The sequence below is a fragment of the Abramis brama genome, assembly GCF_963993115.1.
Source record: "Abramis brama genome assembly, chromosome: 15".
Classification (NCBI taxonomy): domain Eukaryota; kingdom Metazoa; phylum Chordata; class Actinopteri; order Cypriniformes; family Leuciscidae; genus Abramis; species Abramis brama.
In genome coordinates, this window is record NC_139977.1 from 30,589,894 (window position 1) to 30,617,158 (window position 27,265).

At 37.7% G+C, this 27,265-nt stretch overlaps 1 protein-coding gene across 12 annotated transcripts in view; it reads left to right on the forward strand.

Moving 5' to 3' along the window:
* Positions 1-27,265, forward strand: part of cdk5rap2 (CDK5 regulatory subunit associated protein 2) — a 42,725-nt gene that overhangs the window by 11,967 nt on the left and 3,493 nt on the right. For 5 of the 12 annotated variants that reach the window (XM_084137212.1, XM_084137204.1, XM_084137205.1 and 2 more), the window contains 34 exons: positions 28-162; positions 374-493; positions 659-751; positions 917-1,135; positions 1,471-1,641; positions 1,724-1,834; positions 1,990-2,127; positions 2,282-2,461; positions 2,558-2,752; positions 2,871-3,062; positions 3,215-3,347; positions 3,512-3,651; positions 3,739-3,855; positions 4,074-4,220; positions 4,323-4,435; positions 4,527-4,666; positions 6,756-6,887; positions 7,023-7,132; positions 7,215-7,346; positions 7,863-7,928; positions 8,074-8,249; positions 8,349-8,787; positions 9,231-10,821; positions 12,779-12,883; positions 13,764-14,160; positions 15,549-15,769; positions 16,278-16,338; positions 18,047-18,237; positions 21,322-21,615; positions 23,793-23,918; positions 24,018-24,134; positions 24,808-24,934; positions 26,747-26,868; positions 26,939-27,139. In XM_084137212.1, coding sequence (XP_083993338.1) covers positions 28-162; positions 374-493; positions 659-751; positions 917-1,135; positions 1,471-1,641; positions 1,724-1,834; positions 1,990-2,127; positions 2,282-2,461; positions 2,558-2,752; positions 2,871-3,062; positions 3,215-3,347; positions 3,512-3,651; positions 3,739-3,855; positions 4,074-4,220; positions 4,323-4,435; positions 4,527-4,666; positions 6,756-6,887; positions 7,023-7,132; positions 7,215-7,346; positions 7,863-7,928; positions 8,074-8,249; positions 8,349-8,787; positions 9,231-10,821; positions 12,779-12,883; positions 13,764-14,160; positions 15,549-15,769; positions 16,278-16,338; positions 18,047-18,237; positions 21,322-21,615; positions 23,793-23,918; positions 24,018-24,134; positions 24,808-24,934; positions 26,747-26,868; positions 26,939-27,139 — 6,952 coding nt within the window. The remainder of the gene's footprint in view (positions 1-27; positions 163-373; positions 494-658; positions 752-916; positions 1,136-1,470; positions 1,642-1,723; positions 1,835-1,989; positions 2,128-2,281; positions 2,462-2,557; positions 2,753-2,870; positions 3,063-3,214; positions 3,348-3,511; positions 3,652-3,738; positions 3,856-4,073; positions 4,221-4,322; positions 4,436-4,526; positions 4,667-6,755; positions 6,888-7,022; positions 7,133-7,214; positions 7,347-7,862; positions 7,929-8,073; positions 8,250-8,348; positions 8,788-9,230; positions 10,822-12,778; positions 12,884-13,763; positions 14,161-15,548; positions 15,770-16,277; positions 16,339-18,046; positions 18,238-21,321; positions 21,616-23,792; positions 23,919-24,017; positions 24,135-24,807; positions 24,935-26,746; positions 26,869-26,938; positions 27,140-27,265) is intronic. The other 7 variants (XM_084137206.1, XM_084137207.1, XM_084137211.1 and 4 more) reach the window with 4 other exon arrangements.

Genomic DNA, 27,265 nt, shown 5'->3' on the forward strand with positions numbered 1-27,265 from the left:
TTAAAAGTGCTTTTATGTGTGTTACAGGTGTTAGTTGAAAGGCAGAATGAGCTGAGCAGATTGGATCAGAAGATCAGACAGCTGACTGAAGAACTGAACATGGCCAAGAGCGGCAGCCAGACACTCAAACACACGCTAGAAGAAACAGAGAGCGAAAAGAAGGTAAAAACAAATTTAAAAAACATGCAAAGTACAGGCCTCAAAAATTGACATTAGCTATTTTAACATGGCCGGTAAAGCTATGACAAATGATTTTCTGGCATTTTAGAAATAGGTTCTGTACATGCATGACCTATAAACTGAAAATTGGCATTAAACTAACAGCAAAGGATACATATGTGTTAGTCTGATTGGCTTCCCTTCTGTGTTTCAGGCTCTTTCTGATGAACTTCAGGAGAGAGAGATCGAGCTGGCTGCAGAGAAGAAGAACTCTTTAAAACGAGACAAAACCATCCAGGGCCTCAGTCTAGTTCTCAAAGAGAAGGAAAAAGAAGTACGACTCCAGTCAAACATTGACACTGATTCCATATTGTATTTGAAAACGATCTCAAATAACATAATTTTCCCTTAAATTTTGATTTCAATCAAATTTGACAACAAAAGCTATCATAAAATGCTATTTTATCTCTATTTCTCTTTCTTTGTGTCTCTCTTTTAGATTGAAGATTTATCCGGTGATCTTGAAGAGAAGGATCAGGCTCTGGCTAAGGCTCGAGAGGCTCTTCATAAAGCCAAATTACAGAAATATCAGGCATGTAGCTCATGTGTTATGGCGCACTTTTGAGTAAAGACTCTAATCTTTGAATTAACAGTTGTTTGACAGCTGGAGCTACCGTCATGCTACTTACTTACTCATATAGGAGTGGGTGAAGGGTTTGTGTAGTGTGTGTGTATTACATTCTTCTGTGTGTTCCAGGGGGCTGAAGACCAGCAGTCTCTTCTCCTGGAGCAGCAGGCTGAGTTGTCACGGCTCCAGGCGGAGGCTCACTCGTCGCTGCTGGAAGCCCAGAGGCTGCAGCGTGTGCTCGCCAGCAGAGATTCAGAGCTCTCCCTCCTTCAGCAGGCCAGACAGCAGCTGGAACAAGAGCTGGAGCAGCTACAGCAACAGAAGAAGAAGGGAGACAAGGATACTAACGTGAGTAACACAAACACATGCAGAAACATTGTTTATACACTATAAGAAAACGGTTGGAAATATTATAATTTTTTTTATTGATGTATCGCCCAGTTCTATAAACATCGCAAAATTTGACACAGGCTTCATAACGGTCTCAAAACATTGCAATAAACAGCAATATTTAACTAAAGATTTCTTACAATACAAAGAAGAATTGCATGGTTAATTGCATAAAAAAACTATCAGCAAAACCATTTTGCTAAAATGATTTAGAAATTTTAATGCTAAAATAAAATCTTTTAATAATAATTTTTTCTTTTTTTTATTTTTATGCTTTCTTTTGTTAACTACAGGATCTTCAGAACCAGTTGAAGAAGCTCAACGGCACTTTGGCTGACAGAGAGAACACTCTAGAACAGCAGCGTCTAGAACAGCAAGAACAGAACCGTGCTTCTGAACAAAAACTACAGAACACTATAGAACGACTTACGGCCAGCCTGAATCATAAAGACCAGCAGCTGCAGGTACACTCACACACACAAACACACACACAGAGTTTGCACACAACACCTCTCTGCCCTCATTCACTCCAGACTGTATTAACAGGACTATATGAACATGGTTAGAGATTTGGAAAAGAACAGAAACCAGGAGGAAGGGGATCCCATGGTCGCTAAACTGAGAACACGACTAAAGGAGAAAGAGAAAGCACTTGAGGTTTGTGTCTCTTAATTTATTGTTTTTGTATTTATAAGGAAGTCTTAAAAGAAATATGTTTCTCTGCCAGTGTCAATCCAGATATCACAATATTGATCACAAGACTCAACATGAGATATTTTTGTGCATGTGTTTGTTTTCTTTTTTGTGTGCAGAAAGCATTGGATGATAAGTTTGCAGCCATGGAGGAGAAAGAAAATGAGATCCATTTGCTGCAGCTGAGTTTGAGAGAGAAAGAGAGAGACGTGGAACGTCTCAACAACCTGCTCTCACACAACGAGGAGACCATTAACGTAAGTGTGTGTGTGAAAAAGAGAGAATTTACATCGGTATATTTAGCATATTGTCAAATGATTTCCTAACTTCTCTTAACATCTGATAGGGTGTTGGGCTAATGTGGAATCAGATACTAATGGTTTCTTTCTTTTTGTGTGTGTGTGTGTGTAGAGTTTTGATGCTCTCATAAAGGAGAGAGATCTTGAACTGCAGCAGCTGTTGAACTCACTGAAGAATCTTCAGAGGTGTAAAGACGAGACTGAAGAAAATCTTCAGAGAGCTCTGAGAGAGAAGGACGCCATTATACAACACTTAAAACAAGCACTGGACAACAAAACGAGAGACATGGAGGTACACACACTTTCACACTACAGTTTTTTTATGCTGGCCCAAGTCAGAGTTTGGTTGGTGTAAAAGTGTTTTTTTTATTTTTTATTCACTTTGCAGGACATGGCCAATAGAGTTCTGAGCCAGTCAGAGACTCAGGGTCGTGACCTTGCAGAGCAGATGAGTCAAAGGTTAAAGCTCACAGAGGCAATGCTGTCAGAGGCGGTGAAGGACAGAGAGAGACTAGTGACTGAGAACCAGACCGCTGTTGAAAACCTGCTGGCCACCATCAGCAGCAAAGACCAGCTTATGAGGGTACTGTATACATACACTTACACTAATGCTTGATACATGCATTTATGAGCACAATTTCCTGTCACTCTACATGTAGGCAGGAATAAATGTCTTAAGCTGTTTGTTTTTGTCTTTGCAGGAGAGTGTGGAGCGTCACATACAGGCTCTGAATGGTAGTGCAGCTGAATTGCAGGATCTGCGCAAGCAGTTGGCAGACGCGCAGATGCAGCTCAGAAACGCACAGAGACTGAATGCCACAGCGTCACAGGAGGGACACCTAGAGACCGCTGAACTCCGTTCAATGTTGGCGGAGAAGGACTCCCTCATCAATGTGAGACTTTGACCTGTAATCTTTTGATTGCAAGGCTGCTTAGATTGATTGCTTGGTCCGAACGTTCTAGTGTGCAAACGCTGTCATAAGATAGTCATGTTGTGGTAGAAAATGTATGTAAAATGTCAGGTGATGTTCTGTTGGTTTTATAGAAGTTGCTAGAACGTGGACAGGACAAAGATCGGATCCTGTTGGAAATGAAGATGGGTGAAGCTCCGCCCCCTCAGGTGCTGGAGCTCAGACAGACCATTGAGGTGTTACAGGAGAAACTTGAGGAAAGAGAAGGTGAGAACGTGTTTGTACTGTAAGAATACATCAGTTTTAGAGTAAAGGAGCACTGATGTGTAAAATCTGTACCCAGTAATTGTCAGCAATGTATCATTCATCCCTAACTTAAATTATATCTAGACCTATTCTTTGTGTGTGTGTGTGTGTGTGTGTGTTTGTAGCCGAGCTGAGCAGGCGAAACAGTGAGGAAACGCTGAACATTACTACAGTCAGTAAGAAATCTGTGGTAGTTTTGAAGAAGGAGCTCACAGAGAAAACGGAAGCTCTTAACGCAGCACTGAAGAGAGAGAACCAGCTCAAGGTCTTTTTTTTTTGTGTGTCTTACGAATGTGTGGATTTGTGTTTCAACGTATGAAACTTTTAGAGTAACTGTGTGTGTTTGTGACAGATTTCTCTAGCAGAGCTTCAGTCCATAGTCTCAGAACTGAATGCAAGATTAGAGGGACAGACAGCCAATATCGACTCCCTAACATCGACACTCAAAACTAAAGAAGAAATCATTACTGTAAGTGTAAATTACACATGCATATACACAAAATATACCCTCACTGCCTTAAAGATAAAGATTGGAACTATTGAATATCCTAGAATGCAATAGAAGGTTTCCTGAAGAAAAAACCTCATTCATTTTTTCCATAGAGAAATTGTTTCCTACATACCATGAGCTATGAGGTTATATTACAGTACATTTTCCATCTGATTTTGTGGAGTGGTTCTCTGCAGGAGCTGCACCAGAGTTTGTCTCAGAGAGGGGACAGCCGTCTGCCTCTGACCCGGGATCAAGCCTCCCAACTGGGTGAGAGTGAATTCAGCATGTCCTCCCTCCCTCAGAGAGAAAGAACCATAATTGGAGGAGATCACCAACAACAGGTACAAAAGTACACAAACACTGTTCATGCGTGAACAGGTATTCAGCTTCTTAAGCTGATATGCGTTAGCATCTCTAATTTTGGTTTCCTTCTGATTTTGTAGGATGCTGCATCTCTATCTGATTTGCTGACTGAGCAGGTGAAGTTAAATCAAGCTCTGAGAGCTGAGCAACATCTCTACTCAGACCTCATCAGAGCTGTCAAAGAGCATGACAGGTGTGTGTGTGTGACACCTGAAAGGTTGTATATGTTGTAAAGTGATGTTGAAACCTGCATTTTAATAATGTTTTATGTTGTCTTGTTTCAGTGTTGAGAGGCTGCAGGCACTGCAGTTGGAGCTCACAGCTGTTTCACTCCTCAGACAGCAGCTAGAAAGTGGCGTCCAGATGAACACGGAGCTGAGAGATCAGCTAGAGAAAGAGATCCAGAGAGCCAAACAGAGAGAAGGTGCAGTACAGCCAGAGAGTGCTGACAACCAATCAGATCTCATGCTTTAAATATAATCACCCAAAATACCAAACAGAGAGTCAGAACCTTTTAGTTTGTCCAGGCAGCAATGATGCAGGGCTAAAGCCAGTCAAAGGCTAGGCTTTTTATTTTGCCCATCAGGTTGTTGACTTTCTGGATGGCTTTTATATATCAGCCCTGCCTCTGGTGTAAAGCTGGACACACAATAACATCACATCCTGATTCTACATCATTCCATCTCCACATAACTGTCCTTTTTATTCATATGAAAGCTTGCATTTCTCTTTCTTCTCATATGCTTGTATGTATGTTTCTGTTTTTCAAATTTCTTTGTCCTTTTTGGACATTTTTTCCTGCCATCATCTGTGCTTTTTTCATCTGTTTTTTTCTGTCTGTTTGTTGCTTTGTTCGTTCATTCATTCATTCATCTGTGATGTTATTTATTTATAGAAAAAATATTCTTTCTAATAAAAATGTTTTAACTGTCTGTGTGGCTCATCAACACTAAAATACTACTAAATTCACCCCACCCTGCCTCTGCACACATACATGCCTTCACTTATTAAGACTGTTTATTTATTTGTAAACATATATATCTGTATAAACATATACAAGATATATACAAATACTAATGAGAAACTTCCCTATCCACTAACCTTTAAAACTGTCATTACATCCTCATATGCTCACTTCATTCTTGTAAGTTCATGCGTTTTCATATAAATGCACAAGAGAAACGGATCAGACAGTGTTGAATGGCACTGAATGCTGGAAGAAAAAACCCTGAATGCCCTTGTCTGTGTTTCTGCTCTGTTTACCTATAATCCTCTTGTGCCCATCTGCCTTGTGGGATAGTTGCCATTGCGATGCCCTCTCTAACCATCAGGGGATTTAAAAAAATATACACCTACAGTATTAGATTTTGTATGCGAGTGTATCAGAAAAAAAAAGTATTTAATCATTTAAAGGGATAGTTTACACAAAAACCCAAAAGTTCACCCACACAAAAGAAGATATTTTGAAAAATGTCAGTAACCAAACAGTTGAAAAAAAATCAGTGGGGCCCATCAACTCTTTATCAACAAAATATCTTCTTTTGTGTTCAGCAGAAGAAAGAAATTCATACAGAGGGTGAGTAAATAATGACAGAATTTTCATTTTTGGGTGAACTATCCCATTAACTCGTTCATTCCCACTGGATAATTTTGAATTTGATCCAAATTGAATTTGTTTTATTCTATTTGTCAGTCATCTCTCTGCGCACACTCACAAAACAAACAAATGCACCCGATTAATTTCCTCCCAACCCATGTCTCACTGTGGCTCTCTACTCACAATGTAGTTTGTATGCTTGGAGGTAGAGATGCACCTATTTATCGGCAAAGTAGCATGAAAAAGGCCGATATAACAAACCAATGGTTTATTAATTAACTGTGTGAAGGCACTGAGTTGTATAATGTCTGTTGCTTAATCCAGTCTGGATTAAATAATTAAATACTTGCTAAAACAAAATGAAACGCATACAAAATACAACAGGGCTCAACAATAAGGATTGCCTTAGAAGGCAAAATTAATTAATTAATTTAATTTTAATTAAAAAAAATATTTTTTGCAAATTGTGAATGTTTTTTTCACTTTTTCTAATTCACACAAAATTATATCAAAATCCCCATCTTGGCGAGTATCCTTGTGAACATAGTCTGTTATGTCTTCAATTAACGCAAACAGTTTAGGATTATTATATATCTAATTTATACAATGAAGAATAGATTTTACATTTGATTTCTTTATTTCTGTACCTGAAAACTAAACTAAAATAAATATGCAGAGAATATCACAGAGCCATGATTAGTGCAAATAATATGCTATGGCACAAATTTAGTTTGTCATATCCTGATTATGCACACTCCCATTCTCCTTATAATATCTTGTGTTTTGTTTTCTCAGCTGTCCTATAAATAATACAAAGGCCAAAAAAAATATTTTTTAAATATTAGGGTGATGCACATTCATGAAATATATAGTGTTTGCAATGCCACTAACTGAATGTGTATATACATGTGTGCAGGTTCGAACCCTTCAGAGTTAGAGAGCATGCGTGACGCACTGGAGGAAGCTCAGCGCTGGAACACTTCTCTTCAAGCACGACTAGGGCAGATCCAGAACCGAGGAGGAGGGGTTGGACAGGCCAACGATTCTGGTACGTATATACCCATTTATATAATTTGCCCATTAGGCTTACTTGATTAAATTAGTTATGTTAGTTCATTACTGAGTATTATGCCTTAAAACTCGTCGTTATTTGACTATATGCTAATTAATCTGATGATTTTAGTGGACACGCTGAGTTTGATTGGCGAGCAGACGTCCTATATGAGTATATGTGTGGGGGAGGGGCCAGAGGAGGAGCTCCAGCACTTGACTGTAGAACAACTCAGAATAAAGGTGCGTGCCTAACCACTAAGTACTATTTTTGTCAAACAAAGTTTGATGATTATTTAAATTTACATTTTACTCTCACTTTCAGGTCTTAGAGCTCCAGGCAGTAAATGCCGAACTACAGAAGAGGGTGGTACTGATGGAGAATGACATTAAGGGTATCGATCCAAGAGAGTCTCAGAAAGAACCAGACCTTATCAACCTCTCAACACCTACCAAGGTATTAAAGTCTTAGAAATGCATTTTCCGGTAATTGTTTCGTAATGTTATTTGTAATATGTTTGTGCAAAGCTGAAATTTGTTTTGATGCCATTGTGAAAGCAGGAATCTTCTGATTTTGTGCTTTCATGTTCCGTTTATGATTGACCTCATGTCTGTAGATGAGTTTCTAGTTACTAACATTAGTAAGCTGTAGGTTAGGCTTTCAATAGAAGTTTGTGTCTGTAACGTGTTTGTCTGCTGAATGAGTGTTTATGTATGTGTCTGCGGTAGTTTATTCTCCCTCTAGTTCTCTCTTTTTCCTCTTTCTCTCTCTCTCTCTGTCTCTCTTTTGTCTCTCTCTTCCGTCCCCGCTAACCCCTGTTATCTCCTCTCTCTGTCTTTCTGGCTTATTTTCTTACCCATGATCACCTGCAGCCACCCATCCTACCGTTACTGTGTGATTTCTTTATATTCTGTTCCATTATGGCATTTTGTGTTGTTAAGTCATGTGTCACCAAACATCCCATTACTGTAGCAACCACAGAGAGAGCAGCCACCTACCGCTAAAGATGATGCAACACTAATGCCTCCAAACATGAAGGTAAGAGACAGAATCAGTCAGTTTTGTATTAATCTACTGTTATCTTGATCTTCAGCTCTGAATTTTACTTTAGCACTCATCTGGAAACCTCACAGTGGTCTTGTTTTTGTATTTAATGTTGTCTTGTGTGTTGTTGATCTCTAAGGAGAGATGTGATGAGGGACATCGTTCTCTAGAAGATTCCAGTGAAAGTAATCAGCAATCACCAAGAGAGCAAGGTGCAGTACCACCCATGTCCAGATTCCTCAGGGACGAATCTGAAACAGCAGAATTACAAACGCTTCTCACAGACTGTGAGGCGGAGTCAGTCTCTCAACTCAGGTATGTTCAGGCTAACTAGGTTTTCACACAGTAGCTTTGGTTTTATATCAAATCAAAACTTTAAAAACCCATCAAACTCTTAACTGCTGAAATCTGTAGGGAGCAAGTGGCCAAACTCCGCTCAGAAGCGTCTGAACTCCGTGGACTTTTGAAGGAGGAAAACGCCACTGAGTCCAAAGAAAGCGCAGAGAGTTCTGGAGAAAGCGATAGCCATGGAGACTTGCACCAAACTGTGAAAGTGCTTCGCTCAGAAGCCAGAGGTCACCGAAAGATCATTCGAATGCTAAAAGAGCAGCTGCAGCGAAACTCTGCCTCTGATGCTGGAAGTCAATTCTACCCTGAGATTATGGTCAGCATGGCCAGCAACATGGAAAGGAAGCAAACAGACCGTAAAGATTCTCAGAGAAGTGCCAACACACTGGAGAAAGAGAACAAACAAAGAGAAAGGAAAGAAATGGAGGAGAAAGATGAAAAAAGAAGGCAGGGCCAAAGCACCAAACCCAACAAGAATCAGAAGCAGCACGTGGCCAGACATTCAGTGAGTATCAATCAAACAACTTACACTTATGCTGCTGGAATAAGGGGGGATGTGTGGTGTAATGGTTGGTAACCAAAAAGGTTGTAAGTTCAAACCCGGCAAGAAGCAATTCTGCCTGAATCTTCATAAGAATCTATTTATGATGCTTCGAATCAATACTGAGAGTGCTCAGAAAATGGACAAGCCCACTGGAGCAACTTGAAGTCAAAGACAAAATAGTGATGGCTCAGTGCTTGCAGGGATGGAACAAGCAACCTTCCAATTACCAGCCCTAAGCTTTATCTAGTACGGCACACTAGATAAAGTGTGGTGTACTACATGAAGTACGGCCCTTCTACCCACTTCTTATTGCTTCTAGTGTGGAGATGCATCCAAACCTGATTTCACTGCTTCTTTGTCTTTTCCAAAGTATCTTATCAGTAAAATAATGTTCTTTGTTTCAGGCGAATTTAAAATCTCGGCTACCAGTACCTGTGAATCCCAGTAGGAGTTCTGGGCAGAGTTCTGAGGATCTGAGTGAGGTGACTTCAGACCACGTTCGCCTCAGGAGCATAGACCTGACTGGTGCGGAGGAGTCTGATTACAGCACTGACAGCAAGATGTCTTCGAGCTCAGCTCAGCACGGACACCTCGAACTAGACCATATTGACGATGCTAGGCTGAGTCCAACCACTGGAACAAAACAGAAAACTAACATCAGACAGAACGCAGACCAGGATCTGGAATCCGAGCTCGTGGCGCAGTTAGAGTTGCTGAATCAAGAATGCCAGGAGAAAGAGGAGCTAATCTCCCGCCTGAGGCAACAAGTCCAGGAATGGGACGAGCTACAGGCGGAGCTACAGGAGAAGGACAAGCTCAACCGAGAGTACCTGGAAGCCCTGCAAGCAGCAGAGTCCACTATTGCGTACCTGACTGCTTGCAGCCTGGACTCTGAGTGTGGAATCGGTCAAACAGGAGATGTATCGGTACAGCGTCAGTGTGCAGAACTTCAGAAGGCTGTTGAGGAGAAAGACCGACTCAATGCTCAGCTCTTGGACTGCCTAAACACAGCGGAGTCTGCCATCGCATCACTCCAAAATGCAGACACCACAAGCAGCCAAATAGACCAAATCCCTGGGCAAGCAGACACAAAGATTCTTTGTGAGAGGCTGGAGGACTTGATTCGACAGGTCAGAACTTCTCAGCATAGTGACGACAGGTCAAGCGTCCCTCAAATCCCAGAGGTTGGTCCGACACCCGGACCTGATTCTGACCTACGACGACAAGTGGATACAATGCAGGAGTCACTGTTGCAGCAGTGCAAGTCGAATGCAGAGCTGCAGGAGAAGCTCTGGACTTCAGAAGCAGCTGTTAAAAAGTTGAGTGCAACTATCGCTGCCATGCACAACAGCACACCTGCAAGTCTGGAGGGGAATTACACTCCCGGATCGCAGGAAGGAAAGGTTCCCTCATGGCAAAAGCAACAGTTGACTGACTGTCTATGTGAATGCATTAGAGCTGCTGAAGGTGCGGTCCAGTCTCTTGCAGACGTTTGTTCGAAACCGAACCAGTCTAATGCGGAGAACTTGTCCGATTCAATGTTGCAGCAATGGCTGGAGAGGCTTCAGCGTGCTCTGCTGGAGAGAGAGTCTCTGAATGACCCAGTCTGCACTGGGAAACGCCAACAAAAGACGAGCACGCCCATTCAGAACCTGGAGAGCTCCAAATCATTACAGCAACAGAATGTTCTGGAATCTGTCTCTTCACACCAGGATCTTCATAAGAACCTCTTAATGCTTCTTCAGATCCATACTGAGCGTGCTCAGAAAATGACCAAACTCGAGAAAGAGCTTAGTGGGCGTGGCAAAAGTTTAGGAGGTGGAGACACACCTGGAAATGAAGGCCTGGAGAGGAACGGCCATGTCGAAGGTTTGCAGAAGGCCCTAAAGGAGAGGCAGAGGGCATGCCGGAAATTAGAGGAGAAACTGGCGACTGCTCAGTCGATCATCGCTTTGCACAGCTCTAACAAGGACAAACAATCTGATCAGCACAAAGGTGAGAAAAACAGTCAGTTTAACATTAAAGATGCTGAAACTAGCTTGTTTTAAAAAAAAAATGCATATGTGCTTTTTTGTTGAATATCAAATTTGATACATCAGGCTTTTATGGCTTATATATAAAGTATAATGAGAATATGGAGCTCATTCTCAGAGGAAAAAGAACACCTACATTTTATTTAGAGGCCCAAACTGAGCAAAAATATGCAGTTTGTCTAGTTGCTGATATTTAAATGTTCAAAAAGTAAAATGAAATTCTGATAGCTTGTGATGTAAATCATTGAGATCTTTATTAATAGTATAACAGACTACTTAAAACGCATATAAAATCAGTTGTAACTATATCTCCAAATAATGTCTTAGTAAGATGATATTTTTATGATGAATTTTAATTGTACTGGGCAAAACATATAATGCAATGCAAATACAATGATGATTGAGAGTAGTGTTGTCACGGTACCAAAATTTCAGTATTCGGTACCGATACCAGTCAAAATCCACGGTTCTCGGTACCAATTTCGGTACCAAAGCTTAATTTAGATTAAATTTACATAATTATATTAAAGTGTATATCACAGTTACAAAGATGGAAACTGTAGTATTAAAAACACTTTACAATAAGTTTCCATTTGTTAGATAACATTAGATAAAATGACCTAACAAAAAAACAATAGTTATATACTGTCGCAATTATTCTCCTTTAGGGGTTAATTTAAAAATACATTTTTAAAATCAAAAGTTAACATTATTTCTGTTAACATTATTTAATGCACAATGAATGAAGTGAACAAACATGACCAATCAAGTGTTTGTATTAAATAACATTCACAAACATGAATTAATGTTGTAAAAATATATTGTTCACTTAATGTGTTATGTTAGATAACGCATTAAGTAATGTTAATGAATGGTATCTTATTGTAGCATTACCAAACTATACAGGAGATAAAATATGTTTTATTTGACTTGACTATACTTTTATTTAATCCAAAACTGCATTCATATTTAACTTTAAAAGGGCTTTTTAAACCTGCTAAGAGTTATCCAGCCAAGAATAAGACTAGAACTGCTTTTCTGACGGACTGATATTAATGACGGCTTTTTATTTCTCATCTCCATAAATATATCTAGTAGTAAAGCTAATGCAAGGGCTAGAAATCAATTAATAGGCCTATGTCACACTTCCTCGTCGTCATGGAGAGCGCAGTTCGCACAAGCGTTTGTACTCCCGTGGCGTCTGTCGTTGCTATGCATCCATGAACGCGCATGGAAAAACGAGCGCGCCGCTTCTATTATGAGCGCGCTTGCCGCGCGCCATTTGAAATAACGTATCTGCACGCGCAAAAACATCAGCACCACATCAGCAGCAGCACCGCCGATCGCCATCAGCGCTTTTATGAAGAGGACGCAACTGCACGCGCTTCGGGCATGCACGCGCATCAAGTACCGGGTCTGAGAAAACCTGGTACCGTGACGTTTAAAAAAAAAAATAGTACCGACTTGGTACCGAAGTACCGGGTCTTTTGACAACACTAATTGAGAGATAAATAAATGTTTCTCAAAAGCCTGATAGATCATATTTGATACTTACATTTTAACATTTTTCAACAAAATTTGTTTTTAGTTGCTTCTGTCCAGAAAGTGTTCATCTTTAAATATTACTAACAATATGAAGGTTATTCTTATATTTACTTCATAAAAATTGTGAAAGATTTCACAGCAAAAAGACCACGACCTGAAGGTTTTTGCAATTATACTAAAAGGCCTTTTACTTGCTAAAAAGTATAAACTATCAATCAGAAGACATTGTGTACAACAGTTAAGTAAAGTTTTGATAATGCTGAGGCCTTAGAAATTAGCATATCAAATATGATACCGTAGGCATTATATTACAGGAAAATGTTGTGTTTGTCTGTCTGGGGACTGCTGTTCTCAACCCTGCCTGTGTGCTCTAGCGCCCCCTGGTGAACGAGATGATAAAGGGGTGCAGGTGGAGGCACAGGACCTTGGGTACGAAACAAGTGGAAGGAGTGAGACGGAGGTGGAGGGCAGTAGCACAGGTAGACAGGGGGAAACACTTTGTTTTAATAAGACTGCATGTCAGGGTTTCTGCATGGAAAGGCAATTTCAGAATCTCTATTGATAATCCATGGTTTGCAAACTGTTACTGACTGCATGCTCATAATAAACAATGGTGATCACGTTTAGAGATGATGTAAAGAGGTAGTTCACCCAAAATTATTAAATTATATTATTATTTGCTAACACTTTAAAACAAGGTTCTGTTTGTTAACTGCATTAGTTAACATGAACTAACAATGAACAATTCTTCTAAAGCATTTATTAATCTTAATGTTGATTTCAACATTGTTATTTACTTATACATTTTTAAAATCAAAAGATGTATCTAAATATTATTTAATGGACCTGAGAAAACATGAAAGTACAATTTATTTTAGTTAACAAAGATTAATAAAAACTGCAACAGATATATTGCTCATTGTTAGTTAATGCATTAACTAATGGGACCTTATTGTAAAGTGTTTCCCATTATTTACTCACTTCTAATATCGTTCCAAACCATGACTTTCTTTACTCCGTGTAACACAAGCATTTAGCAGAATGAGTGCTGTTTTTTCCTATGGGTAAATGTCACGAGGGTGAGTAAACAACGACAGAATAAAACATTTCAGTGCACTTTTCTTTAAACCTTGGTTATATGTTTGTCAGCATGTGCGTGTGTTCTTTAACATGGTTTGCATCACTTCCTCCGCATGACCAAACCATGTTATATCCCTGTTTTAATAATGTAACTAATATGGCGTCTTTCTCTGAGAATCTTTCTCTGCATCTCCTTCCTGTTATTAATGTAAGTCTATTTTTCTTTGTGTGTGTGTGTGTGTTTTCTTTGTCCTCTGTGTGTTTTGATGTCACTATCAGATGTGGACGGTGTTTTGCGGTTGGTTCCTTCTCTGTCTCCTGTCCTCACGGGCACTCGGGACCGTTTTTCTCCTGACATTACCGCATCCAGCCCCTCGTACCCCAGTTCTCCTGGCCTGAGTTCACCTCGACTCTCCGACTATCATGCCGACCCCACCATGCACATCCAGCAGCTCAGGTCACAGATCGAAGGACAACACAAAGTCATCCAGCACCTCCAGAGACAGCTGCGGAAGAAGTCTTTGTCATCTGAGCTCCTGAGTGTGACCTCTGACCCCACAGCAGGTGAAGAAGATGAGGATACGAAGATCATGAAGGCTCAAATCGCCCAACTGAACTCTGAGCTGGAGAAAGAGAAAAGCCTGAACAGAGCCAGCCAACCAGGCTCTCCGTCCAGGTAACCTTCATCAGGATTTATTCTTCATCTTGTGGTTTATTTATTGGTAACACTTTGCAATATGTTAACATTAGTTAATGCATATACTTACATTAAAGGGATATTTCTCCCAAAAATGAAAATTATCATAATTTGCTCAACCTCATGTCGTTCCAAACCCATAAGACTTTGGTTAAGCTTTGAAACACAAATATTCAAATGAAACTTGAGAGGTTTCTGTTCTTCCATTTTGAATGTCTAATTAACCAAAACATAGAAGATCCAAAAAGTTCATAAAGACGTTCTAATATGAATCTATTTGAATCAAGCATTTTAATCCAAGTCCAACATATTTAATGTAGGTTTTTTATGCACATATACACTCACATACATAGAACAGATCATGTACAAGCTTCTGTGTTTACAATATGCGCAGGAATGCGTGTTGATCATTGTTTAGATGTAAATAAAAGGTTAAATTAAATCTGTTCATTATATAAAGCAATTGTATCTCCTCTCCAGGGTTGGTTTAAACTGCTTGATTCATATCACTTAATTTTATGATGCCTTTATGACCTTTCTGAATCTTCAATGGCTGGTTACCTGGACCTTTAAAGGAACACGCCGACTTTTTGGGACTTTAGCTTATTCACCGTATCAGAATTGGATAAGTCCATACATACCTTCTCATCTCTGTGCGTGCCGTAACTCTGTCTGACGCACCCACCGCTAGCCAAGCTTAGCACAAAGACTGGAGGTAAATGGCTCCAGCTAGCATACTGCTCCCAATAAGTGACAAAATAACGCCAACATTTTCCTATTTACATGTTGTGATTTGTATAGCAAATAACAAGGTCACATGAGACACAGCCATCTTCTAACCGTATACATACTGGGAACTATATTCTCAGAAGGCCGAAGCACTGCTACTACTGGTTAGAAGATGGCTGTATCTCATGTGACCTTGTTATTTGTAAAGTCCCAAAAGTCGGCGTGTTCCTTTAATGAAGGAAAATAAACTTCTCAGGTTTCATTAAAAATATCTTAATTCATATTTCTAATAGGTTAAAACGACATTAGACTGAGTAAATGATGATAGAATTTAGATTTTTGGGTGAACAATGCCTTTAACTAACAATTAGCAATACATTTGTTACAGTATAACAGTATACAACATATTAATTATTAGTTCATGTTAGCTTAGTTCCATTAAATAATATGAACAGATACAACTTTTGATTGGAATAATATATGATTAAATGTAGCAATTTACTGAGATTAATAAATGCTTTAGAAGTATTTTTCATTCTCACGTCATGTTAACTCATATAGTTAACAAATGAAACCTTATTGTAAAGCATTACCAATTTGTTAAATGTAATCGTCTCTCTCTCTCTCTCTCTCTGCAGAATTGAGTCTCTGGTCCAGTCTCAGGCCCGGGAGTTGTGTGAGCTGCGGGAACAGATCCGTGTGTCTCGTGGTTTGGGTGTGGCACAGCGTAAACAGCTGCTGGAGCTCAGAGGAGCTCTAGAGGAGTTACTCCAACCCAGTGAGATGCACTCTGACCAGGGTCTCCAGCTCAGAGAGCAGCTGGACCGCAGTCTGAGCCTGCTGGAGAAACTAGAGCAGGGTAAGTATACACAAAAACAGAGAAACTATGCACCTCATGATCCGATCCCAAATCTTGACTTTTAATATCAAGTACATTTTTGCATTTTTATTAAATAATTAAATTAAATTATTAGGTTAAATAATTTTAAGTTATTTTTTTAAAATAACTATGAAATAATAATAAAACAATTGTATGTTAGGGATTAATAACTGACTAAGTAAAGTTTTGAAACATACAAGCAAATATAAAGTAATGGCAACAAAAAACACATTATAAGCAAAAAGTGCTTTTAGTATCTGAGAGTGTTTTAAATATATGCAAGTTTTCCAGACAGAGGTGTAGTGTGGGATTTTTTTATTTTTTTTTTATTAAAAAAAATCAAACAAACAGTTTTGCTACTTGTAATAACTGAAATAAAAGAAAATAATTAAAATATAAAGCAGGGTTTCTGATTTTCATTTAATTTAACTTTACTAAAATAACTAAAACTGAAACACTTTTATATGTGTTTTCTGTTTTCCTTTAGTTTCTACAGGAGGGCCTGGTGTGGATAATGAGGAGGGAGCGGAGTCAGAAATGAAGCTCAGGTGAGAACCGCTTTCTGCTTTTTTTTTTTATACTGTTTTTATTGCATTTTCTTAAACACTTACACAACAATGTACATCACATGTCTGTAACATCACATATAATGTACAAAAACAACAACAACAAAAAACAAACAAACACCGGGACTCATATTACATGAAAAGTGCAATAGCACAAACCAACATTGGATAATAAGGTATGTACTTTGGAAGTCAGAGTTAACAATACACTGCAATCAATAATAGCCACAGATAAGAGAAATAAAATAAAATAGGGTTAGTGCAAATTAAAATATATTTTCAAATGAATATAATACCTAATCAAGCATTTTGTTCCTCCTCTATTCGCTTTCTGCTTTTATATATGCTAAGAACAATGCCCTGCGATCTAACAAATACGAGGAGGAATCTTCAGAATCAGAATGAGCTTTATTTGCCAGTGTACGCAAACACACACAATTATTATGTAGTAGATGATAAATGAAAACAGTATTAGTATGCATATGCTTGCGCTGTAGTTTTCACTCGAGTCTGTAGCTACTATTACCCATTAATCCAGCTTGTGTTTGATGCTGTAGTCTTTGGCTTCCTCCTGACAGTGATTGTGAGTGTGTGTTGGAGGAGCTGCAGTACCTGCGCTCTCAGCTAGAGGGCGACAGAGAACAGCAGCAGCTACAGATGGTTTATTTGTGCAGACAGAACCAGAATCTTGCCATTAGTACACAGCATTACATTGACCTGTGAGTGCTGCCCTGCTGTGGCGCGTGTGCAGTGCAGTGTGTGTGATCTCTGCAATGAAACCTTTCTTGGAGTAATTGAAGATTTTGTTCTGTATTTTCTCTTTGGGTGGCGGTCTTCTCAGCCAGATTTAGGCTTCATCCCAATTCATATAATATTCATACTGTATGGTATGCAAGTTTATGATTCATCTGTCCCTAATTACACTACCTTTCAAAAGAAACTAATGCTTTTACTCAGCAAGGATGCATTAAATTTGATTTGATCAAAATAACAGAGACCTTTATAAAGTAATTTCTGTTTCAGATAAATGCTGTTCTTTTAAACTTTCTATTCATCAAATAATCCTGAATAAAAATGGTCTCCACAAAAACTGTTTTCAACATTGATAATAATCAGAAATGTTTCTTGAGCAGCAAATCGGCATATTAGAATGATTTCTGAAGGATCATGTGACACTGAAGGCTGGAGTAATGATGCTGACAATTCAGCTTTGATCACAGGAATAAATTACATTTTAAAATATATTCACATAGAAGACAGTTATTTTAAGTTGTAATAATATTTCACAATATTTCAGTTTTTACTGTATTTTTGATCAAATAAATGCAGCCTTGATGAGCAGAAGAGACTTCTTTCAAAAACATTAAACCCAAAACTTTTGAAGGGTAGTGTTTATTTTTTGAGATTTGAGATTATTTGGCAACAGCAGGTTTAAAATGAACCTAAAACTGAAATAAATGTTAAGGTAATTTTTGCTCATGTACTATATGCCACAAAGTTAACGCATATATAGTAGTAAGTAAAAGTTTTGGATTTGGGATTAATCCTTACTCTTTCACAGCCTTATTTCCTTATATTGTCTTGTGTGGTATTAGTGTGTTGATTAGTGGTTAGTTTTGTCGTGTCCCTCTTTTTTTATTTATTTTTTTAAGACAGTTTCGTTCTGTTTGTAATTATTTGTGTCTTACAGGCTCTCTGCAAAACTACAGGAGAAAGACCGGCTCATCCAAGCTCTGCAACATCAACTTCGAATGCAAGTTCAGAGAATGGATCAGTGCTCAGACTCCGAGATGAGTGACAGACTGTCCAATGATGGCACCTCATCCTTCCAGGACAGCCCCCCTGCTCGGCGCAGGCAGACCCCCAGCAGAATTCACACAGGTAACACTCACCTGATCAGGTATAAAGGCACTTCATTTGTTTGTAAATGCACCTGATTGTATCTCAACTAACATCAGAATTGGCATTTTAGCACTTCATCACGTACTTCCACGTTGCATTTTTGAGAAACATATGTAGAAAAGGAACAAACGTTTGTAATCCTCGCACACAGAAATCCATCTTATAGATGTGAGATGCTGCGTGTTCATGCAGGGCTTTTCTTTTTCAAATACACGATTTATTAGGCTATCGATTTAACTTTTATTGAGCTATCACGTTTATTTTTCCAACCCACTGCTCACAATTGAAAGCCGAACTCAGAAATAACTTGTATACATCAGGCAGGCAATAATATAAAGTAATAATAAATAAGTAAATGAATGAATGAATGAAAGTAACGGAGCAGCGGCCAAATCAGTCAACAGGTCCAGTCGGGTTCAAAATTAATTTAATTCTAATTTTATCAGGTCTGGTTTTTCTTTAAAATATATATATATACAGTACCGGTCAAAAGTTTGGAAACATTATGTTTTTTTATATTTTTGAAAGAAGTCTCTAATGCTTATCAAGGCTGCGTTTATTTGGTCAAAAATACAGAAAAAAACCAGTAATATTGTGAAATATTATTACAACTTAAAATAATAGTTTTCTATGTGAATATACTTTAAAAAAAATAATTTATTTCTCTGATGCAAAGCTGAATTTTCAGCATCATTACTCCAGTCTTCAGTGTCACATGTGACATCCAGTCTATCACATGATCCTTTAGAAATCATTCTAATATTCTGATTTATTATGAGTGTTGGAAACAGTTCTGCTGCCTAATATATTTGATGAATAAAAGGTTAAAAAGAACTGCATTTATTCAAAATAAAAAATATTTTCTAATAATATAAATCTTCTTTACTATCACTTTTTATCAATTTAACACATCCTTGCTGAATAAAAGTATTGATTTATTTCAAAAAAAGAAAGAAAAAAATTACTGACCCCAAATTACTGACCAGTAGTGTATATTGTTGTTACAAAAGATTTCTATTTTTAAAAAATGTGCTGCTTTTTTTTTTTTTTTTTACTTTTTATCCATCAAAGTATCCTAAAAAAGTATCACAGGTTATGAAAAAATATTAAGCAGCAGAACTGTTTCCAACTTTGATAATGAATCATCATATTAGAATGATTTCTAAAGGATCATGTGATAGACTGGAGTAATGATCCTGAAAATTCAGCTTTGCATTACAGAAATAAATGATAATTTAAAGTATAATAAATTGAAAACCAATTATTTTAAATTGTAATAATATATCACAATATTACATTTTTTTTCTGTATTTTTGATCAAATAAATGCAGGCTTGATGAGCAGAAGAAACTTCTTTCAAAAACATTAAAAATAGTAATGTTTCCAAACTTTTGACCTGTACTGTATATTTATGCACGTCTGGTTTGGGTATCTGACGGGACAAGCCGCATTAAATTATACATGTTAACTATATCTTACAAGTTACTTTTACTGCCTAAAATAAGACTTCCTGTTTAAGACAAATTGGATTATGCACCTTCTGCGCAGCAGCTCACTCGGTGTCCTCCGCTATATCAAACTACTGTATATCGATATAAACGGTGTCGCCTCATCCTATATCGTTTATAAAATATATATGAATGTATCGTACAAATTCGATATACCACCCAGCCCTAATCTGCGATCCTGTCAGCTTAAGTATTTCGAGTCATGAAGTGAAACGGCAGAAGCTGAGGCTGGTGTCCCGTTACAGGCCCTTAGAGATGCATTATTCAGCAAGCACTGTTTTCTCCTCTGCCCTCCTGAGAGCTGTTCAGAGCCCTGAGCATGTGTGTTGCTGTGTGTTAAGTGTTTAGTATCATGCAAACGGATAGATTTTGCTCTTTAGTAAAGGCATCAGCACAAGATGATGGACTAACTCTCATAGCATTACACTAGTAAACAGGAGTTTGTTACTCCTGATCTCTCTTCAGAACAGCCTGGTTCAGGTTTCCTTGCAGCTGGGACACAATAGATGGAGAGATTGGAGATGTTCTCCGTGAACGCGTGATGGACTACACCGTCTTTGCAGTTTGTTTACTGCTAGCGTTCTTAGAGGCGAGTTGAGTGATGCTTAATTGTCATTCAGACCATATGCATGTTCGTAAAAGCCTAATTTGTGGTAGTGCTGTGCTAAACTTTCTACTGGATTACAGTTATACTGAGATCTGGTGTTATAGTGAGACCAGGTCTAGGTTAACAGTAGCTCAGCTTTGAACATGAGTGAACAAATTATGGCCCATAATGCCATCTCTCGTAGCAGATGGAGGAAGGTGCTAAAAGCCACCAAAGAGGAAGGTAAAAACCAAGTGTTACTCTCTTCTTGACTGTCCTGTTCTTCATTTAAGTGGTGCTGATGCCTTGTCTTGAATTATAGGTTAGGGATAAGTTACCGAATTTGATGTTTAAAACAGTGTTATTTTAGTATTATTCATACTAATATACTAATAATATACTAATATAGAATTTATTCATATTTTCAGTTTACTTTTATTTTAAATTTCTTCATTATTTGTTGTTTTCACTTTTTGTCATTATTGTATTCTTAAATATTTCTATTAAGATTTAATTTGTCTTAATTTTAGTTTTAGTAATTTTAGTACTTCAACTTGTTTCAGTAAAAGACTGGGTGAGTAAGTTTTTTGGGGGCAGAAATTAATACTTTTATTCAGCAATTAAATGTACAAAAGTGACAAACATTTGAACTTTTTATTCATCAAAGAATTCTGGAAAAAAAATTATCACAGTTTCCACAAAAATATGAAAATATGAAGCAGCCCAACTGTTTTCAACAATAATAATAATAAAAAGACAATAAATATTAATCAAAATGTTTCTTGAGCAAATCATCATATTAGAATGATTTCTGAAGGATCATGTGACACTGAAGACTGGAGTAATGATGCTGAAAATTCAGCTTTGATCACAGGAATAAATTACATTTTAAAATAAATTAAATAATTTTTTTGTATTCAAATTAATTTATGGATCATGTTTGTTCTTTTTTGTTGTTGTCTCTTGCAGGCCTGAAGGCAACCAATGGCGATGCTTTTACAGATATGGGGCCTGTGTCTGGGGGCGTGGCTGATGAAGGGGGCGTGGCTGATGCTGGAGAGGGGAGTGTCCGAATGCTACAGTGGGAGAATGGGCGTCTGCAGGAGCAGCTGAGAGGCAGCGAGGAGCTGAACGCTACACTTCGTAGTGAACTGGACCTCACACGCTCCATCCTGGAGAACAACCCACAGAACCAGACCGAAGACAAACAGCCGGAGGAGCAGCAGCAGCAGAACATGCCGGCGGGCAAGACGATCAACTCAGGTAGAGCTCACTGTGTGTTTGCTTGTGACCTTTGGTTGCTCACACTGGATAACTCTGCCCAGAAGGAGCTCTCATTGGTCCAAAATCCACATAACTGTACAACTAAACATTATAAGTTAGTATAACACTTTTTTTTACTGTATCGTATTTGATTTCTAAATTTCTAAGTCCTCTAACATGATCAAAACAGCTGAAAAAACTTGTACACAATCTACTAGCATTAGCATTTAATAAGCCTTCAGGTCATGTTTCACTTGTTGCTGTGAAATCTTTACTGATTTTTAAAAAGTAAACGTAAGAATATATTTTATATTGTAAGTAATATGTCAAGATGAACACTTGCTGGACTGAAGCAACTTGATTATCCATCATTTTACATCGTTTTATTAGAAAAATCATGTTAAAATGTGAATATCAAATATGATCATCAGGCTTTTGAGGGAGGTTTATTGGTTCATCTATCAATCATCATTGTAATACATTGCATTATATGTTTTGGCCCCCGAGAATAAAAACTTCAGAGCTTTCATCATAAAACTCATAAAAATATCATCTTCCGAATCCTAAGACATTTTATTGGGAGATAAAACGTGATAACTGATATTATATGCGTTTTATGCAAGTAGCTTTTTATATTGTTCTAAAGATCTCATTGTTTTACATTTACAAGTTATTAGAATTTCATCTTATTTTTTGGACATATAAATAACATCTGCACTAAATGTAATGTTTTTACCTCAGATTGTGTCTGAATAAAATTGAGTTTTTTTTCCTCCTCGAGTATGAGCTCCATGTTCTCACTATATTAGACTATATGATCCATAAAAGCCTGATGTTTCAAATTTGCTACAAATAAATAAATAAAAAAAGTTGGATTTTATTGACTCTTATTTCATATGACATTCTTTAAAGGGTTGGGACAATGTTAATGAGTGCTTACAATGTGCTTATGTTATTGAGAGTCAGAAATCTTTTACATTATAATTAGGGGTGTAACGGTACGTGTATTCGTACCGGACTGTTTCGGTACAGGGCTTTCGGTTCGGTGCACGTGTGTACCGAATGACTGAATGCAATATTTTGTGTGCGGAACATAGGTACATTTTCGTGTTTCCACACGAACATATTAAGTGGCGGAAGCCTTCGCGTTCAGCGCAAATTCCGCCCTGCAGCTGATTCTAAAGTTTTACCAGAGCCCGTCTGGTTTTAGTTTTACCCGTCGTCACTGTAACCTAAACCAATGAAATCGACTGCAGGGCGAAAAAAAGCTTTTCCGCTCCGCCTCCGTGTGCGCCGCCGCACTCTCCGTTCCGTGTGTGTGTGTGTGTGTGTCTGCGCGCTGTGCTCTCTTCTCAATGTTCGACTCCGTGTTTGCGCTGCGCGTTCTGCTCTGTCGTTAACGGCCCAAACACTCCAATCATGTGCCGATCACGCACTGGAAAAGCAAAGTCCCCTCAAATAAGGTGAAATTTCTTAGTAGTAGTTTCTCAGTTTCTTCTGTTTGCTGAGCTGGTATAGTCACGCTAGCAACAATGGTAAAATTACCTGCTCTGATCACATGCTCTGGTAATAATAGCTTTGTAGGAATATATTTTATTTTGATAATTAGTAAAAAAAATGGGGAAAAAAATCTTAAATTGATTGTTGATTGATTATTGAAAAAGAATAATACATTGATATATATGTTTAATATTATTTTAATATAGGGCTATTTTCTGTTCCTTTTTTCCCTGGTGTTTCATTTAATTAGGTGATTCTAAGTTTAATTATTATATTAATTATGAGCAGGCCTACAAGCTGGGATTGGTAATGCTGCACTGTAATCATAGTTATTTATTTATATTTTTCATTAAATTTATTATGTGATATTGGTTTGAGACTGAGAGTATTTTATTAAGTGGAGAACTTTGCAGCAGTATTTTATTTCTTATTCTTTTTTTTATTTTATATATATTTTATTAAAAAGTGTTTAAAAAAAGTGTAAACAAATTGTTAAAAAAAAAGTTTATAGTAATAAACAACCTGCAGTTTAATGTTTGCATTTCTTTCCCTTACTGTACCGAAAATAAACCGAACCGTGACTTTAAAACCGAGGTACGTACCGAACCGTGATTTTTGTGTACCGTTACACCCCTAATTATAATACATAAGTGCATTGTTTTCTCTCTCTCTTGTAGATCTGTTAGCAGAACACCTGCACGAGATCCGAGCTTTGCGTCAGCGTCTTGAAGAGACCATCAGAACCAATGAAAGACTCCGAGAACAGTTAGAAAGAAAGTTACAGGAAGCTGAGAAAGACTCAGGTGAACACACACAACCTCATACAAATGAACTGCATGTTTAAAGATGCTCGCAACGCTCCTGATATCTTCAAATCATTTAATATGTATATGTGTGATCAGCAGCCACTAACATCTTCATCGCTGGCTCTGAGGATCAGGCTCACATCAGCAGTGAACTTCACTTCCTCCTGACCCAGAACCACACACTCAAAGAGCAGCTCAACCAGGGAGCACGAGGTAACAAACTCTCCCTAAGGGTCCTGAAAAAGACTTTAATTATGTTTCATCAAATTTAAGGCCGTAAAGTCTTAAATATTGTAAAGGGTATAACAAAATTAGTATGGTATAACTTTAAGTAGTCAAGTGTATGCATTTCAAAATAAGAGTTGCACAAGAGTCCTGGTGTATTTCAGGTTTGTTTATAATTAAAAGTCCTGCATTATGCATAAAATATTTTATTCTGTTTACTATCGGTATTAAAACAAACTATTTCTGGTGTTTAATTCAATGTAAACTAATGTGGTTTCTCTCTGGGTTGCCCCATCATAGGAAGGAAAGACTAAGATAAGATAAAAGTCTTTTTATTGCCTTTCTTTAAACGCATTAATATAGTTTCAGCAAAATTTAAAATTGATCGAGCTCTAATTTAGATGTATTGATATATTAGCACATACTTAAACAGATGTATTGGTATTGGTTTAAATAAAAGAATCTGAGATACATGATTTATTTTGGGATTGTTTTTTGTTCTGAATGGACAAACAGAAATTATTTTATTTGTGCAAGTCTTTAAAGTGTCTTAAATTAGATTTTTAAAACTCTGCAGATACCCTGTCTAATCTGTTCAAACTACTACTGGATGTAATCTTTTAGCTGTTGTCACAGGTGTGTGTGTGTGTGTATTAAACAGATAAACAGAAGGAGAACGATCGCCTGAGGGAAACGTTGGCCCGACGAACTGCTAAACTGGAAATGAGCAGAAACGAGTGTGAAAATCTCAAACAAGAGAGAACTCAACTACAGGACAACCTGTACAGGTAACACTCACACACAGCCTCATACGGGACATCCATCTACAGAAATATATATATGTTTCCCATAAAAGAGATCCGCCGCAGAAAGCAGAGATCCAGTATCATGTAATGTGTTTGGTTTGTATCATGTGTCATTCTCAGAGGGCCTGTGTAATGAGTTGTTTTAATTATTGCAATTATTTGTAATCCAGGAGGTAAATGTGTGTTGGCTAATGAGAGTTTCATATTACACACACACACACTCTTTATGTTGTCCTTGAATTTTTTATTTGTTGCACATCTGTGTTTCCTACACCCCCAATTACTTTACAAATGAGTATCTTTAACTACGAACAGCCAGTTAATATTTAAACGATTTTAAATCTTTAAAACCTTTTTCAGCTGCTAAAAAGCAGTTTCGTTTGAGACCAGTTTGATTTTTAGTGAGTGATTCGGTTGTTAATAGGGATGGACAACATATCGGCACCATATCAGCACCATCAACATATGGCCAATATATGTTCATTTTTAATGTTATTGTTATCGACCCGATAAGAAAATTAGGCCCATATATTAAAGACAATGTATTATTTTCTTTTTCAAAAACAAAAATCATTGATGAATTATAAATAATAACTAGACATATTTTCTCATGTTATTTTCTCATAAACAATATGGTTTAATTAAAATGATTTCATTATTGTGTGTTCGTAGTCTATTCCATTTTGTTTATCTATTGCACATGCATTTTTATTTGTGTTGTCCATTGACTTGTTTGCATTTAGGCATTATTTTATTTCTTTGCAAGGCAATAGATTTTGTTTTTGGTTTTATTTGGCCATCGGAGTGGAAAATTCATTTTAAAGTGAAGGCATCTTATGAAATATGTTTGATTTATGTTGAAGTGCTTTGGACATGGCTTTTAATGGTGAGACTTTTGCTTTTGTAATCAGGCTCTTAAAAAATCATATCAAAAGTTGGATTTAGATTTATCGGCCAATATATCGGCTTTCAAATATAAATAATTATTGGTATCGCCCAAAATGTTCATATTCAACATCCCTAGTTGTTAATGCAGGAAGCGTTCTGACCGATTCAGCTAGTGACTCAGTTATTGCAGTTATTGTTCTGATTGATTCAGTGAGTCAGTTGTTAATGCAGTTGTTGTGTTTCCCAAAAAGAATCGTAAGCCTACGTAGATTGTAGAAATAACTGGTGCCAATAGTTTCTTAGGCTTATGAGGCTGAAGAGTGATTCAGTAGTTAATGTAATCAAATAAATAAATAATCGTTCTGATTGATTCAGTGAGTGAGTTGTTAATTCAGTAATTATTGTGATTGATTCAGTGAATGAGTCAGTTATTGCAGTTGTTGTTCTGATTGATTCAGTGAGTGAGTCAGTTATTGCAGTTGTTGTTCTGATTGATTCAGTGAGTCAGTTGTTAATTCAGTAATTATTCTGACTGATTCAGTGAGTGAGTCAGTTATTGCAGTTGTTGTTCTGACTGATTCAGTGAGTGAGTCAGTTATTGCAGTTGTTGTTCTGATTGATTCAGTGAGTGAGTCAGTTATTGCAGTTGTTGTTCTGATTGATTCAGTGAGTCAGTTGTTAATTCAGTAATTATTCTGACTGATTCAGTGAGTGAGTCAGTTATTGCTGTTGTTGTTCTGATTGATTCAGTGAGTGAGTCAGTTGTTAATTCAGTAATTATTCTGACTGATTCAGTGAGTCAGTTGTTAATGCAACTTAATTGTTCTGATTTAATATTATAATGTTGTCTAAGGACATCATATGTTTGTGCATGCATTGATGTGTGTGTGTGTGTGTGTGTTTCAGGCTGCAGTGTGAGAACAGTCATCAGAGGCAGCAGCTGTGTGACACCCAGCAGGTCTTGCAGACCGTGCGTGTGGAGCTACAAGTACAAGAGCACATGAAGAACTCCACACAGACTCACAAAGGTACATTCACCTGCACTGAACATGCTCACTAGGTTTGAGACACAGCTCATAACTGTGTGTGTGTGTGCAGGAGAGGGCCGTGGGTCTGATTATGAGGGCGGTTCAGCAGTGGATATGAGCGAGCTGCTGGGTGAGATCAGACAACTGCGCGTTCAGCTGGAGAGAAGCATCCAGATCAACACCACACTGAGACAGAGGCTAGAACAAGAGCTACTGACCCGCACTGACCACAAATCAACCATTAACATCAACTACCTGCTGCATAAAGCAGGTACACACACCATCTCCAATATCACACTCGATGTCTTTATGGGAAATGTGTTATTCATAAAGCAATAAAGCTGATGAGGCTTACAGTGGTTTTACCATGTGAAGGTTTGTTTAAACCACTGTAACG